General features: G+C 42.4%; 2 protein-coding genes across 6 annotated transcripts in view; both read right to left on the bottom strand.

Annotated features, from left to right (window-relative positions):
- Window positions 1–1942: 1942 nt before the first annotated feature.
- loopin-1 lies at window positions 1943–4086 on the bottom strand. 2 transcript variants are annotated; one of them, NM_001103868.2, is made up of 2 exons: window positions 3900–4086; window positions 1943–3833 (listed from the first exon to the last, which is right to left on the bottom strand). In NM_001103868.2, the coding sequence occupies exon 2, from the start codon at window positions 3830–3832 to the stop codon at window positions 2252–2254; it is 1581 nt and encodes a 526-aa protein (NP_001097338.1). In that variant the 5' UTR covers window position 3833; window positions 3900–4086; the 3' UTR covers window positions 1943–2251. The 2 variants fall into 2 exon arrangements, with proteins under 2 accessions (NP_001097338.1, NP_611134.1); NM_137290.4 differs by having other exon boundaries at window positions 2065–4086.
- A 1483-nt stretch (window positions 4087–5569) lies between these two features.
- Sema2a (Semaphorin 2a) overlaps window positions 5570–16844 on the bottom strand; it is a 33282-nt gene continuing 22007 nt past the window's right edge. For 3 of the 4 annotated variants that reach the window (NM_058159.5, NM_134303.4, NM_206134.2), the window contains exons 3-15: window positions 13568–13655; window positions 13265–13316; window positions 11347–11415; window positions 10380–10487; window positions 9993–10130; window positions 9789–9921; window positions 9314–9670; window positions 8551–8779; window positions 7964–8300; window positions 7634–7797; window positions 7418–7570; window positions 7127–7235; window positions 5601–6700 (exon numbers count right to left, since the gene is read on the bottom strand). In NM_058159.5, the coding sequence (NP_477507.1) occupies window positions 6629–6700; window positions 7127–7235; window positions 7418–7570; window positions 7634–7797; window positions 7964–8300; window positions 8551–8779; window positions 9314–9670; window positions 9789–9921; window positions 9993–10130; window positions 10380–10487; window positions 11347–11415; window positions 13265–13316; window positions 13568–13655 (2009 nt within the window). In that variant the 3' untranslated portion in view covers window positions 5601–6628. Of the gene's footprint in view, window positions 6701–7126; window positions 7236–7417; window positions 7571–7633; window positions 7798–7963; window positions 8301–8550; window positions 8780–9313; window positions 9671–9788; window positions 9922–9992; window positions 10131–10379; window positions 10488–11346; window positions 11416–13264; window positions 13317–13567; window positions 13656–16844 lie in introns of all 4 variants that reach the window. The other variant, NM_166178.3, reaches the window with a different exon arrangement.

Raw genomic sequence — 16844 nt, 5'->3', positions numbered from 1 at the left:
TTTATTAATTCATAAAACGACAAACGCCAGGTGCCGTTGACGATATGTCTGAACTGGGGATTTCATTTTTATGTTCTTCAAAGTCAAGCGGTGAAATTTGAAAATTTCTGTGCCCAAATTACCAATAAAAACAATAGCAGTGCAGGATAACGCACACACATACAAACAAACGAATACAGACAAAGCCAAATGCATATAAATATGTATGTGTATGCAGGGGGAAAAGTCCCTCCACCTAGGATAATTCGTTATCTCTGGGGCGTATCAAAATCACGCTTGATTAACTTTTTCGAGCCATTTAACAAATAAGCAATAAAATCCGTGCATTTCCTTAGTCCGTATCCAAGTCCTGGCCCCGCCCACTTAACCCCCAGCCGCCCACGGGGGCAGCCTTTTCTGTGTTGTCTTGAGCAAATTGCCATTCTGTGTTCAAATGAGACGTTTATGTTTTTTAATTTTTTTTTATTCTGCTCCCGATAATGGCCAATGTCAATGGGTTCAGCTGAGGGCAATCTGGCCATCTGGGACTTGGAGTTGGATGGCTCCGAATGGCTTTTGTTTTTTTTTCATGGGGGAGTTGCGAAATCAAATGGCCTTTGATTAGCTTAAAACAAATACTTTTGTCATGTTAATTGCAGGCAAATTGAATGCATTTTACAATGCGAACCGAAGGGTGAAAGTAATTAACGGTCAAAGAGAACCACATGATTTTATTAATTTATTTAGCATAACATTTAAGTTGGGCAGAAATAAATTAGTTGCATTTCAAATGCACTTTATAAATACTTTGTTAAAGTGTAAACTCTTTGTTCAAAAACCATTTGAAATTAGTTAAATAAATTGAAAATGCAATAACTCACATTGATTCATGCAATAAGTGCATAATAATTTATCTGTTTTAATGTTTTGAGCATGTAAAAATTTTAAAAAATATTTTCCCACCTAACTGAACACGGAATTCAATCGCGTTTCGGCATTACATTTGCTGCCCACAATCAGCACTTCAAACACATAAATACAAGCCGAGGCATAAATAAACAAGCAGAGGAAATTGCAAATCCCCAAATTAGCATTAGCTAATCAAGGTAACAAATGGCAAGAAGAAGGGCCAAGCAGGTGGGTGGCAGGTGGGTGGGTGGCTGTGTTCTCAAATCCTTGGGCAAATAGGACATTGTGCGCAGCTGTATGCCTTAAGTGCAGTGCTAAGGGTCTGAACCGAGGCCCCAGGGAAACTGAGTGTGTGTGTGTGTGTGTGCCTGTGTGTAATATATAATCCAGAAGTATGCCATTTCGCATTCGAGAGGGCAAAATTAAATTTGACTGGCCAAACGCCCGCAAACAATCCGAGTCAAAGGCACAAACACACACACACACACACACACACATATAAAACAGCATCGTTTAGCCAACATTTGCCAACTGCAGTTACATGGCTTGCAGTCAAATGCTCATGTTCACCTGATCCTTGGCAGGACGAAAAGGACGCAGTTGAGCATCTAAGCCTGCCAGGGACCAATTAAATATTGAGAGAGACATTTGCCATTTCGTGCTCCGTTTGCAATTAGCCATAACATTCTGCCGGATAAATGCTGGCACGTAAGTAAGTGCGTCGTTCATTCGTACGAGTATGAATAAGTATATGTGGACAATCAAGTCAACCTCATAATGCCATTTGCCGAATTCCATTGATTGGCATCAACCCCTCCCCCTCCCCACCCCACCAATCCACCGCACACCTCAGACTTCAAATGCAATTTTCCCGTCACTCCAGCCAAAAGGTAAATATTTTATAGTCAACATAATCACATCGCACATCAAAGCCAGGAAAATCCGCAATGCTGCCATCAATCGAGTTGGAAAATCAGGCCATATTTATACGATTGGAAATCAAATTTTGATTCGATAGGTCGGTTCCAAAGGTGAAATTACTCAAGTTACCACATTTGCTTGATTGAATACTTTTAATCGGCGAATAGATTTACAATTTTGCTTAAATTTGGTACTATGCATTTATATAATATGTCTAATAGCTAATTTTTGCAAAAACATCAATACAATTTGGTTCCAACTTGAAATTCTCATAATTTATACAATTTATTGCCAACGATATTAAAGTGAACCTTTACGAGGATGGCTTCTCCAGACCAGAATGTTTTTTCTGTGCAAACACTGTACCAAAGCATCAAATATCGAATACATGGGCCAACATGGAGGCCCACAAGGAAGGTGTGTCTACATGGCATGGACTCTACTAGCCGGAGCAGGCCATCTGGTACATGAACTGGATAACAGTGCGCGTCGGGCGTCCGGTCATCGAGTCCTTGAGTAGGTAGGGCCTGGGGTTGATTGTGGTGGTCATGCCGGTGCCACGGATGTCCAGATGGGCCCATTCAGCGCACGGAACCAGGGTGTGAAGGATTGCAGCCGCCAGGCAGGAACTGGCAGGTCCTCGACCGGTGTTGCACAGATCATAGGTGATATTCTTGTTCACGATCTGTTTGTAGTACTTGAACAGGGGGAAACGCCAGACGCGATCGCCAGTCAGACCGCCGGACTTGCGGAAGTTCTGCCACACAGACTTCGAGGTGGTCCACAAGCCACTGGCACCGCCGCCAACGGCATAGTTAACACCCATGGCCACAGTTCCGATATCGATGACCAGTTTGGGCTTGTACGTGGCCTGGGCATAGAGTAGCGGATCGGCCAGCTGCACCACCGGTGCCTTGTCCACATTCTTGATGCCCATTGTGGTGCCATTGAGCAGGGTCACCACATCGCCGCACTTGACGGCCATTCCAGAGGGCATGTGCTCGCAGAGCGGCATCACGGCCGTGATGTTCAGCGGGAGCGAAAGGGCGGCGGCGGCACGAAGAACACCCACACAAACAGCAGCTCCGGCCATGGCGCCGCGGTACTGGTCCATACCCGTCTTGGGCTTCAGGCACAAGCCACCACTGTGGAAGGTCAGACCCTGGCCGAGCAGCAGAACGGGACGATCCTCGGGCGTGGTGCCGCAGTAGCTGCACTCCAGCAATAGAGGTGGTTCGCACGAACCCTTGGCGATCATTAGGAAGGAATTGAGGTTCATATCCTCGATCCAGTCCATGGAGCGCACCTCCACGGAAACGCCGCATGGGCACAAGGCATCCACGGCGGCCTGTGCGAATATCGAGGGCGTCATCATGTTGGCAGGCGTGTCGGACAAACGTCTGGCCAAATTCTGGGATTCCGCCTTGAACAGACCACGCACCCAGGCATCCCGATCACCCTTGCCATACATATCGAGCTTGGGGGTCTGAATGCGGTTCTTCTTCCTCTTGTTGGCATTATAACGCCATACGGCCAGCGCGGCTCCCTCGGCCGCCTGCTCCGGATAGTCCATGGAATCCACATGCACCTCATACATGCCCTGGAGCTGCAGGGCTCGGGCTCCAGTGCCCGCTGCCACTCGCACATTCTCCATACCCTCGTCCAGTTCCTCGTTTTCATTGTAGGCTGCTCCCTGTTTGCCAACACCGACAACGGCAACCGCCTGGTATTCACCCTCGAAGCCACTGAAGAGCAGACCCTTTCCGGGAGTGCCGTCCATTCCACGTTCACGGATCAGGGTCAACAGCTTGCCACCCAGAGCATCATCCAAGGTCACTGCATTTGCGGTGGTTTTCGATGGCTTATCGCCATCCTTGGTATAAACACCAACCACAACACCCTTGGGACTCTTGCAGGATGTCGCATAGCGGCGATATGACGGTATCACAGATTGTCCAGAACGATTTTGGCGCACCATACGCAGGCCAGCGCGCACCAAAGACATGTTCTTGTACGAAGGCATTCTTCAATATCAATATCAAATTGAGAATTACAATGAACACACGAATAGGAAATTTTGTATAACTCGCAATGTTTCTATAATATTAATACGTTTGTTGGTCACCTCCGAGCCACGTAACTCTAAAATTTGGTCACGCGCGTATTTTTTCACAAATTTTTTTTGTTAACACTGAGAATTTTGTTTCGTATTTCTATTGCCAGCTGATCTGTGACCCGTACGAAATGCTAAAGTAAACTGAACTTTTCCTGGGACCGGAGCTAGTGACTCGAATTGACAGCACGTCAGTTGGATTTCATGGATAACCTAGATCGGTTTTTTTTTTGGGCATTTGTACAAAATGGAGATTTACGAACAAGCAGGCTATGAAAATTTTCAGATTCTAAAAAAGTTATTTAATTCTTTTGTATTATTACCACCAAATTCTTTATATTGAAGTAAAATAAAAGTTGTTTCTTAAGTATTAGTTGTATTTATTATGAACAGTTTGGGGGCATAGGAATCATAGTTGTGATATCATAATTAAGTTTTTAAGTCGCCCTATAATGGCTTAACCGAAGCCCACTAATATGCATTAATTTAATTTAAACAACAGACTCAAAGCTGCGTTCTTCAGCCTCGCAAGGAATCCTGTCAACGTCAAAACCCAACCGCCCAACGCTCCAGCATTCTGGCCAGGATTATAGCACCCTCAACGCTATTTAAATGATAATGACAAAAGTGGAGAGTGCAAAGGAAAATAAAAAAAATCATATGAATTTCAATTAAGTAGTCAACAAGCGGGTCCAGTCCGGAAGCTGGGCCCTGCTGATGCCTCGGCCAAGTGCACAGCGATAATAATAACGGCGAGTGGAAATAATTAATTTTCCAAACCAGTGAGTCAACGCTAATTAAGCTTAATTTTTGGTGCTGCATAACTAATTAAGGTGCGAACAGTCGTCGCAGGGCAGCAGGCGCATTTTACAACCAAGATACATTATTATGCAAAAATGTTGCACTTTAATTCTATTTGTCTGCGGGCAGGGCCATCTATAATTGGAAAGTATGCTCACGCTTATCTCTCGACTATTTGAATATGGAATTCAATTTAATGTTGCCCCGGTGTCGCAGAAATATGCAAATCTTTTCACAGCCATCACACACACAAACACACCACACACACACACACCCACTCAGTTCAAATGTTTGCCTTTTGGTTTTGAGCAAGGTGAACCGAAGGGTCGGCAAACACATAGCCCGAAAACCAAATTGGAAATTTGGTTATTTCTCGCCTTTGCGCTTGACCTGACCGAAAGGCCGAAGTCCCAGGCACGACAAACTTTGTCTCCAACAACCTGGCTAACAACACACAGATACTCCCTCACACACACACCCCCACACACAGACAGGGGTGGCTAACTTTGGCCAATGTCCGGCTTGGGTTTCCTCGTTATAAAATATTTGTCCAAGTTGAATAGTTCAAAGTATTTGATTTAAAATTAACATTTGTCTTTGCGCACTCGGTTGGAATTATGCAATGTGTTCAGAGATAAGCTTAGAGATGCAATGAAATTGAAATTATTATTTGGACAGGTCTTCTCACACCTTTGTTTCACATTCTATTATTGCTAAGTGTTAGCAGAATTGTATCCCATGTCCTTACATAAGGATTCTCAAACCAATAACAAAATTGGTTTGCGATTTGAAAACAATTTGATGCTATTGAATAATAACTTCATGAAACGAATAACACAAACATTTGTTTTTAATTTTAGATATTTTTTATTAAAATGGTTTTTGTCTCATTTTATTATAACTAAACGCTTAAGAACTAAAGATTTTTGCAAATTACCTTAAGTACATTTAGTGTGAAGAGAGTGCAAGTCACTAAAAATCATAATCTTCCAAATCGTTTTTTGTGGGCAAGATGGGAATGGATTTTACAATATAAACTGGCATTTGAAGTACACATACGTATTAGATATCAACTGAACACTGTTACATATATCGTGAAGTATATAAGCTATGGACCGATTCGAGTTATTTATGTATTTAGATGCACGTTAGGCGAGTATTGCTTGTGATTGAGGTTTATCTAAGGATCGTTCCTTTAAGTTTTAGAATTAGATTCGATTTGGGGCTGATTCATATATCCGTATGATGTGCATGCATGTGTGTACAATTTTTATAATTGTTTCGCTATAGTACATTCAAACCGAGTTCATGGCGATTATGTTAGTTAGGCTGTTCATAAATTTATCAAAACTTAACATCACATTGCTTCTCGATTACATTAGTTTGCCATATTTATAAGTAAGCCTTGAAAGTTCAAAGTTTGGATATCTGTATATATATAATATACTCGTACGTTGTTATGCTGAAACTGATCAAAGTCTAGATTCAAATAACGATATGAATGTGCGATTCTGCGGCAGTTGTTTAAGTATCTTCATTGTTCAATTGTCGTAACTAACTATGGGTTGTGGCTTTTGTTATCGTATTTTATGTGAATCGATTTAAGTGGGTGAATTGCACCGTATGGGAGGAGCTGTGTCATGCGATAATACCCTAATGTCTAAGTCTAAGTCAATGGATGCATTGTAAATGCTTCGGTAAATGCATAATCCTTTAGGAAGAGTTTTCTGTTCATTGCTGAAGAAAGTATGTCTATGATGATGTCGCTGATAATAATGATTATAATGAGTTCTTCTCGTCCTGGGCTTTTTATTCCGCATTGTTATTATCCTCTTCGCTTTCGATTAACTAAAATTGATTGGACGACGATGACGGCATTTTGAGGGCGATACTCTCTTCGTGATATCAGACATTGGGCTTACGGAAAATCTCATTCGGATGCTGATTGCTGCTGAAGTTCTGCCGTGTCGAGCATTGCTGGAAACGAATAATAATAAAAAACAAAAATGGACATAAGACACACACAATTAGTAAATATGATTTCGAAGGTACATATACACACAGGCCAAAGTGATTGCATTTTAATTACATTTCCATTGCATCTCCCACCCGGCTGAGCAATTACCTTGCATTTGGGTCACACCACAGGTGGGGTGCTTGGATAATGACAACTTAACTACCTTACACCGCTTTTATTATTATTTTCCCTTTTTGATTTGACGCTGCGGTGTCAGCCTGGACAGCCGCCCAACTCGAAGGCTATTAAAATAATTGCCATTCAAATCGTTTATTATGGCGTATGTCTGCACTCGGGCCCACCGGAACCACCAAACACGACCATTCCACCAACCTCATTTTACCACAAATCCACCCCCAAGGGCGTTGGTCCTCATTATCACTTACCGCTTGCTTCTTTTCCCAGGACTTCATTGCTGTTTTGTATTTCTCGAACTCGTGGCACCAGTCCGAGTAGATTTTCTGATAGTCATTACTCTTGTTCGGCGGAGTGCATCTGTTCCAAAAATAGAAAAACAATGTTTGGAAGATATTATTATCTAAATATAATTGAGTAGTATATGGGTTCACACTATGCTAATCGATAGGGCAAAATGTGTTCAACTTGTATTTCTTTGAGTAATATAGTGCGGTGTTTGTTAGTTAGGCTTTCAATATCGACAGAGTGTATTGGCTTACCTGTGGGCATCCACCGTAATGTTGTAGCTGCACAAAAGCGAGCCGCCCAAATGGCAATCGTACCGACCACCATCGGCTTCGTTCACGGAAACCACAACCAGGCCACGTTCGGTGGTCTCAATGTATTTGGTCGGCGAGTAACGAATCTCGTAGCTACGAAAGAAATCCATGCGATTGGTTGTCGGTGTATGAAAGCAAATCATATATTCCACTCACCGTCCCTTGTCCTTGGAGTGATGATACCAGGTCACTTGCTCATTCTTCAGCACTTCGGGTATTTTGACGAAACAGCCCAGATGTACACTCTGGCCATAGGTCACCACAATCTTCTTTTTCAGCACACTCGAATCGCAAATGTCACTCGTTTCATTGGCCACATCCTGCAGATGTAAAAGTGAAATTAATCAATCCGTTTCAGCTTTGATTTTGAGTCAATTGAAAAAATAATTAGATGGGTTTGTGGTATCTTTACGTATTAAGTTGATAAAGAAGCCACTCGTTTCATGAATTTAGTATCATATATGCCACTGGCTTTAAATCACCCACCTGCAGTAAATCCAGCTCGTACGGTCGGCACGTATTGGCCTCCTTATCCCAGCCGCAGTAGGGATCACGGACGCAGCGGAAGCAGTTGTCGTAACGGCGATTGCACATGGCCAGGTCGATTTGCTTGATGCGATGATCGGTGCCAATGTAGAGGCTCTTACGTGTCTGGCTGATTTCCATCACTTGGATGGCCTCGTTTGGAGCCACCTCGAAGATATCCAGCAGCTTGGACAGCGACTCTCCGTTACGGTAGTACTGCACGATTTTGTAAATGCGACCCAGATTGGTGCCCACATAGTACACAATGTATTCCTGATTGAGGATGTCAATGCGAATTCTGAAATAAGGATGTTTTAATCGGCATATGAGTAACCTTGAATTAAACCTATACTTCAACAGCGTATTACGTGATTGATTCATTTTAAGAGCATTCTTTTAATGAGCTTACATCAGTTTGATTTATATTGGCTAATATTTCTTACATTTTACTCGATTACATTTCTGAATAACGTACGGATTAAACTAGTAAAACAAAGAGTCAAGCATTGCACCTGCAAATAGAAAATATATATTTGTTTTCAACTCACTTGTCAACGACGAGCTTGGTGAAGACCAAATCCCTTTTATAATAGACTGGATTGTTGTGCTCGTGATTTACGGCTTTGTCCATAAGTGGATGGGATCTGATGAAATTCAGTACGGTATCGGGCAGGTTTGATGTATCGTTGACACATGTACCCGGCCGTGGTTCCGGCACCCGGGAGTTAAGCACCGGCAGCCATGCGGAATTCGATGAAGATTGCTCCTTGAATTTGCCTGCGCGCGCGGGATAAAAAGTAAAAGAGCACAAAAACAATTGCTCATATGAGATGGCAGGGAATGGAAAAAAGTTTATCAAGCTCGGAGTGCTGAGCTGCAATTGAAGACTTAAATCTACGACCAAAGGTGTCAGCTGGTTTTCCTCTAAGCTGTCAGCCGGTGAAAAATAAAAAGAGCCACCAAGTGTGTGAATGTGTGTGGCCATAATCCATTCAAATGGATTTTCTAATGCGATTTATGTTGCGCACGGCAACGAATCGAACGGAACCCAACTGAACTGAACTGAACTGGACTGAAATTACAAAACACTCAACACACACAGTGGGGTGCTAGCGGTGCTATCGAATGGATAAAACAAATGTATAGATTGCAAATAAAATTTGCCAATAAGTTGCATGCGCTATTTCCATTTTCGTTTCCGTTTCCAATTTCAAGTCAGTGCCACCCAATCCACTTGGGGGACAATGGACAAGCACAGAAAATTGCATGTCAACGGGATGTGCGGATCGCTCCGAAAGTCGGTGGGCTTACCATTGAAGGCAGCCTGAATCTCGTTAATGTGGAAACTGCATACGGCAGATCCAATCAGGCCATTAGTGCTCGTCGTGAATGTGGCGAAGAATCGACTCTTATCGGAGGGCAGCTGGTAGACCGATTGGATCTCGTTGAAATAGAACGGAAATTCGCCGGAGATGCTGCAGTTGAGTCTGGCCTTCAGGTAGGTGGCCCAGTTGTGGGCCAGCAGATTCTTTCCACCCACATCCTTCTTGCACACCCGTGCGATGCGCGAATAGACAGCCTTGCCGCAGTTGATGTATTCCACGGCGGTTTCACGGAAAAAGAAATACACGTACTCCCCAATATCAAAGGAGCCGACAAAGTTTGGTTCTGTGAATTGGAAAAAAGAAAAATTAAACGTTAGTAAGCTAAGACCATTTACTTGCATCTCTATAAAAGTATTAGAGTAAATTGCACTCAGAAGGATATATGCTTATTTCATACTTACTGTCCAACCACTTGGAGTCGTATTTCAGAGTCCTCTTGAATTTATATTCCAAACGTTTAGCCGAAGTATTATACAGATCAGTGCGGAAAATAACCGTATCCGCCTTGGTGAACTCCGCATTGGTGCCGGAGTACTGTGGAGTAGCAATTTACAGCCTCAGTTAAGGTCCGAGAAAGTTTTGGTTTATGCGAGCAATTTGCTTACCAAACCGGGCAGACCACCCGGATTGCCATTCTCCACATAAATCGCAGTTGAGTTGTCGAGGGGATCGTAGGGGCACTTGGCAATGCCCAGACCCACGCCAATCACATATTCCGAGCGCGGCAGGTGGGTTAGATTCGCCTTAAGGATGGAGAGATGGGTGAATAAGTGAAATGCTGAGCACAAAAGATTACCCTTCGAGTGTTTTGACTTTAGTTTAGGTGCTTTATCTATGAACAGATGTCAAAGGCTGAATGAGCAACTGTTGATTGGCATCTAAAGTCAACTGTCGGTGGCAATCTTTTCATGGGCGACATGAATGAAAGATGGCAATGGCAAATATAGCATATATGCCATACGGCGTATGGCTTCCCAATCTGGCCAACTTACATAGATAACATAATCCTTGGGATTGTGGGCGTTGGTGCCGCATACATAGAGCCTATCCCCCTGGTCCATTGACTGGATGACACGCACATGGTTCTTGCAGTCGAAGATCTGCAATAAACACACACATATCGATTATAGAGACAAAGATACTGGAAAAAGAACAAAAGAACGCTGGCCGGGTTGACAATGTTGTGGGTCGTTCTTTTCAATTTATGGTACGGCGAACGGCATCATCTGTTTTGCTCCCCAAACACAGCGAAATCGAAATAGTTTCGAGTGTGTTCCGTAATGCAGCAGCGAATTTGTGGCAGAAATGTGGACAAATTGCAATAGCACGCGTCGCTGCCGAAGCTAAATCAATTGGCAACAATGCAACGAAACGCTGCAGAAATTACTGCCAGCGCACCAGTGGCACACAGGCAGCTTTATGATGACTTAAGCAGGATGCCCATGTGGCCCCCATATCGTGTGTGTGTGTGCAACATGCAACATGCTGCTACTGCTGCTGCTTCTGCTGTTCCTGCCACGAATAACTTGAAATTGATTTCGAATGAAAGGATTTGCTGTCACATTATAAACGAGTTGCAACAGTAGCGTCTGCCACATTGCCAGTCGATGGGATTTTCTTGGTTTTAAACTGCAATCGAGTTACTGAAATACCTCCACAGGGATGTGATTTATTTGAGAGTATATACATATGTAGAATACATAAAGTAGTTGCAGATGCACAAAGGAATTTAACAGGAGAAGGTAAAACAATTGTGGTTAGGATATTCAGAAAAGTTGTTATGAAATCAGTATAAAAAAGGGGATTTTATGAATGGAACTGAATATTGGTCAAAATAATATGAAAGTTTTTGTTTGCAAAATTAGTGAACAATTTCTCTTGGAAGTTTCAAATAAAAATATTATTATCAATTAGTTTCATATCTTTTATGACTGCTTTTCTTATACGTTTTGTACTCACCTGACTTTTGCCTTTGGAGACGCAGCTAACCACATCATCCCGTGTTGGCTCCAAGTTGATCACATCCCGCTGAAATGAAAAGTAAGCCCGGCATAAATTAGCTAAATATATACCAAATCAAATCGCGTACACCTGCCAACCATTAACCATTAGGTTAAAAGCTCACGTGCCGCGGCTTCTATCAATTCAAAAATTCAATTTACTCAAAAAAGCCGAAATACAAAAATTGTATATTGCAAATGCTGAACGGGGAGGATGAGGCTGCTTCTGCCTCATGCGGCATAAACTACAACTAGCGTTCGTCCGTGGCACCTTCAGAATGCTTTCAACTAAATTTATTTATAAATCACGTAATGTTACCCCAGCACACACGAAATATTTTCACGCACCAACCTCCATTGCTCCATTGCCGTCGCAGCCACCCACCTAGCCACCTTCATCAACGTGCTCCAATCCCAACCACCCAACCACCTATTCCCGCCCACTTGGGAGGCAGGCAGTCGCAGCAGCAGAGCGTTCATATAAAACCGAAATCATGTATTATTTAGTTGAATTTGCATTTGGCGCATAAAGCAGCGGGAGCAGTGCTACGAGGAGCCCAGGCACAGGAGGCGGAACAGGTGCAGGAGTTGGGAGCAAACGAGGCAAACGGGTACACTGAGACAAAATCGAGAACAAATACGTCAGGCTACATTTTCATACATTTCACTATATGTACATATCAGAGATTACCAATTGAAGTATTAGAGTATAATCTCTCTATGATTAGTTGAGTATATTTTATGTTAGATCTTACTAGCTCATTTTTTTCCTCAGTGTAACTCCATGTGTATAGGCCAGAACCAAATGATGCCCACGGCGAATGTATTCGCACTTAACCGCATAAAATATATTGACGTATCCTGGCTGGCGAGCATGCTACAAGGAAATATAACCTCTTAGACTTTTACGATTCGGCCCGGAGATGCGTTTGCAGGGCTCAAAATGGAATGGAATGGTTTGGTTTGGTTTGGTATGGTATGGTGTGGAATAGAGGACGGCAACTGTGAGAAGCACACCAAGTCAGGTGTGTGGCGCTCATAAAACAAACTTTTGCAAGTCATAAATTCATAAACAGCCCAAGACCGAGCCCAAGCTTGAGACCCAAGACACGGGGTAGCACTTCCTGTAATCGAATTGCCTCGCAAATGTTGTGGCAAGTTCGCGTATGTGGCATGTCTCTCAAAAAATTTATATCTGGGCAACGCATAAACCTGAGCCTGCAGAACCGAACCAGTTCGGGGAATACGACAGGAACATAATGTCCGGACAAGAGAGTGCATATTAAATATGCTTTTTGGTCCTTCTTTACTTTTTTTTTTTTTTTTGGTGTGCTGAAAGTTGGCGGGTTCGAAACCTTTGGGTTAACTAAAATAAACATTTTTTTTTTTTAGCCGCTGCGCCGTGGGAATCGAAGATTTGTGGCTGTCGACGTCGTTGTTGCCATTTGAAGTGCGCCTAAAAGGCTGCTAAGCCGGTGTATTGTGCTGACAACGTTTAGATGGCGCTTTATTGCCACAAAAGGCTGCAAGAAGCTTAGCGGCCATTTGGAAACTATGGCAAACATATACACAACAACAACCCTGCCCAGTGGCAACGTGGCGTATAATGAATTTTTAACAATATGCCACAGAGCACCAACAGCAACGGCCGCAAGCAAAGTTGTTTAGCCCGAAAGCTTTTCACGATTTTTTTCACCCCCCCACTGTCATCTAGATTTGTGGCCCGACTCTCGACAACCTGCCACATCCCACATCCTCCTCCATCCCCATTGGCGACCTTTCGCGACGAAAGGACTTAGCCTAAAAGCGTGCTCTAGGATTATCATATTTAAGGCATTTAGCACAAACAGAGCCGAAGTCATGGCAGCCATACTTACATTACAATTGGATGAGGAGATATTCTGCAGGTTCACACGGAATACGCGATCCCTGGAATAGAGAAATATACAATTCATTGTAGTTCTGCTGCTGTAGGGGATTATTGAATAACAGCTAAGAGATGGGTAAGAGATAGGTTGGTAGATAGAAAGATAGGTAATAGTTTGCCATTAATGTCTTTACTTATGAACTTAATTAAATTAGATAAAGTGGCAATCAAATGTTATATTTGTTAATCAAAAATAAACCTAAATATTACTATTTTGTTCTAACTTTTGAAGTTCTATAGCATATGTACTTACATGGCTCCCACATAGAGCGTATCTCGATCTTCGTTCATATGGAATGTACGATAGTACAGCTTGCCGCAGTTGAACTCCCGCACATGATCTGTAAGAGAAAATATTTTCGTTAAGTAAACTCAATATTTGCACAAGAAATTTTCCCTAAGTGAACCGAGTTGCAGACGCCGGACACAGTGTCTAGATAGTGTCAACAAAGTTTCCATTCCCGCACAGAATGGCGGACAGTTTTGACCACAGACAAACAGGAGCACGAAGCCCAGTCGGCCACCCAAAAGATACGGATACAGATATCCCATTTCAATCAAACGGCGTTTGTGTGCAAAAAATAAAAACGAAGTAAGAGAGATCTTGAAAATGGTCCTGTTTATTTACATTGAAGTTTTCCGCGTGGCAAAGCAGAAAATAAGTAGGGTTTAGGACACAAAATGCCTTTCCAAAGCCCCCCAGACAAACAAGAGCCATTAATTATAAGTATTGTATTATGTTAATTTCAGTGACGTCGCTTTGTCTGCAAAATTGTTTGCCCAGCGGGATGATGTGTACATGTGTGGTTACTATGTGGTTATATTGCTAAATGCTGCGCACACAATTCTTTAATTAAACTAATTTGTATTTGCCGCCTGTCACTCATCACTGCTTCAATATCATCAGCAATTAATATTGCCGCCAAGGAGCGCTGCTGATGGGAATTATGGAATTGCAGTGGTACGGGAAGCTGTGTGCCACCCAAAAGTGTCAAATGTCGTTCAAGTAATATGGATTACCGAGGCATTATCCCCCTCAACAGAAGCCGGACAATGGGCGAAAGTATGACAGAGGTCAGCAATGGAGCAAACAAAGGGCAGGGCATACAAAAACTCAGACTCCAATCCAAGCTCAACCAACCCAAACAAAACCCAAACTGGCATCCGATTTATGCTTATGCTCAACAATGGGATATGTAAATACGGAAAGGAAACCAAAGACCCCACCGGCAGAAATGTAGCTATTTTTGATTTCCGATTTCGAGAGAATATTTTTTTTTTTGGGGAAGAGGGCTGGAAAGGGGGGGAAAACAACGAGCAACCTATTGGCCAACTACAATAGAAGTGCGCACACACACACACTCGCGCGTATCCTTGTTTGCATGCACATTTCGTATAGAATGTCCTTGCCAAACAGGAAGTCGACTTGTGTACGCTTGAAATGCTTTTGTACATATTTTTATTGTGAATGCCTGTCGAACTTTCCTGCTTTTACTTCGAGTTTTCCCTTTGCCCTTTTTTTTTGGCACAACCTTTTCAAAGTTTTTTTTTCGCTCGTTCGCATCTTCAAGCGAGAAAAACTTACTCTTTAAGGTTCAATAAGAACGAACCCAATGAACTAATAAATAATTTGCATTTACCCAACTTAATTGACCACATTCGAGTCCATATTCGCTGTGGCATTTGAGCCAGAAAACTATAAATGTTTCATGGAGTCTGCGGAAATGGTTAAATCTCTACGGCGCACAACGATTTGCGAAATTGTTTATGGCGGCCAATTGTCATCGGCAGCCAGTAAAAACATATTGCCACGATTTCACGACTGGATTAAGCCAATAAAAATATGGCAAATATTAACATAAAATTGATGGCACCAAAGGACGTGAACCCTAGCAAAAACGAGGTCATCCAATCGGTTTTTGCACTTTGTGAGACTGGGAAAAGAAAGAAAGCCTTTCAAGTTTTTGCTAAAATTAAAATCTAGTTCTTTCGTCTTGAAAAGGAAACTTAATTTTTAAAAATTTAAAAAATTTCTTTGTGCGACTTTATAAAGATATATCGACATATCTGTAAATCTTCTTCACTCGGAATTCCCCATCTTATTGACTAAAGTTTACCCAGAGGCAACTGTAAAAATCCTTTTCAAATTTGACATTTAAGATGTGAACTTTATTTGCTTTTAATCCAAGTCCAATCAAAATCAAATTGCATTTACGAGCTGCCTTTGAGTAACGTAAAAGAAAAAAAAACAACAAACGCCAAATTTTATATTCCCTTTTTTTTTTGGCTTTGGCTTGGCAATTTTCTTTTGCGATTTTCACTGGGCGGAGTAGAAGAGTGCTTATGGGTATGCGCATTTATGACTCCGCCATATATGTCAATAATTTTTATGCTCTTCATAAATATGCGTTTGCCTTTTACGAGCAACCCCACGTGGCAAAATGGAGCAAAAAGAGCCAAGATTAGGCAGTCAAATCAATTTGTGGTAGGGAGAAAACGACATTTTCGAAAACGTTATTATCAAATCAAATGCGAGTGCTGGCCACGAGGGGAGGTTGAAGGGATTGCAATGAGCATATTGTACATTTAATGTCGTGCCACCCACTCAAGCCGCCCATTTGACCGTGCCCCGGGCCCCAGATGAAGGTACCACACATATGTACATACATATATGTACGTATATATACGCAAATATACACGACCATGTCAGTTGCAGGTGCACGGTCTCCGGCTGACATTTACCTTTGAAATGTTAAGGTATATTCCAAATTTGTCGCAAAAGATGACACACAGAGTGGAACGTGTACTCAAGGCTTTCATGTCGAATCAATACCCTGCAGCTGCTTTTACCTTCATCCAGTTGGCTATGCAAATGGCCTTTAAACTGGGAAGAACCCAAAATTTCCTTTGATAATTCTCTGGTCTTTTGCAGCTAAACATTCCGTAGAAAGTCTAGACAATAAAGGGATTGCAAGGATGTGAAAAAGTGGAAGGAGGGAGGGCAGACTAATCGGAAGAAATGGAAGTAAAAAATAGAGAAAATGACTGCTGGTCCAAGAAAATTTAAGTTCTTAGAATAAAAGGAACATATAGAAAACTTAGTTAAAAGAATACCATCTTGAAACTTAAAAAATAAATATATATTTTTTATCTACTGAATGAAATAAAAGCAATCACTTTGTTTATTTCCCTGCTTTGCATTGCCCGCCCAGAATTTCCCTGGCGAAAATTCCCAGTTATTTCAGTGCTCTGCTAATTATGAGAAATTCACGTCGGCTCTAAACACTCGAAAGCCGTCTAGACGTCTGCACCTGTGCTGCAAACTGAATGTGAAAAGGGCGGGCGGGCGGTAGTGGGTGTGGCTGAGAAAGCCAAAGTAGAAGAATAGAGGGGGATTGGCAGTGTGGGGAGTAAGCCAAAATGCTTAGCCAAAGCGGTTACCATTTCATTTGCACAAGACAACACACAATGGCCCCAAACCCAGAGGTGGCTGTCTCCTTTTGATTGTCTGTGTGTATAATTAAAACGCA

The sequence above is a fragment of the Drosophila melanogaster genome, chromosome 2R (assembly GCF_000001215.4).
Source record: "Drosophila melanogaster chromosome 2R".
In the NCBI taxonomy this organism is placed as follows: domain Eukaryota; kingdom Metazoa; phylum Arthropoda; class Insecta; order Diptera; family Drosophilidae; genus Drosophila; species Drosophila melanogaster.
The sequence above is the reverse complement of the archived record's forward strand: the minus strand, read 5'-3'. Positions and strand labels throughout refer to the sequence as shown.

What these genes read in the sequence shown, in the direction of transcription:
- loopin-1 (NM_001103868.2), bottom strand. Translation starts at nt 3,832, where the DNA reads ATGCCTTCGTACAAGAACATGTCTTTGGTGCGCGCTGGCCTGCGTATG.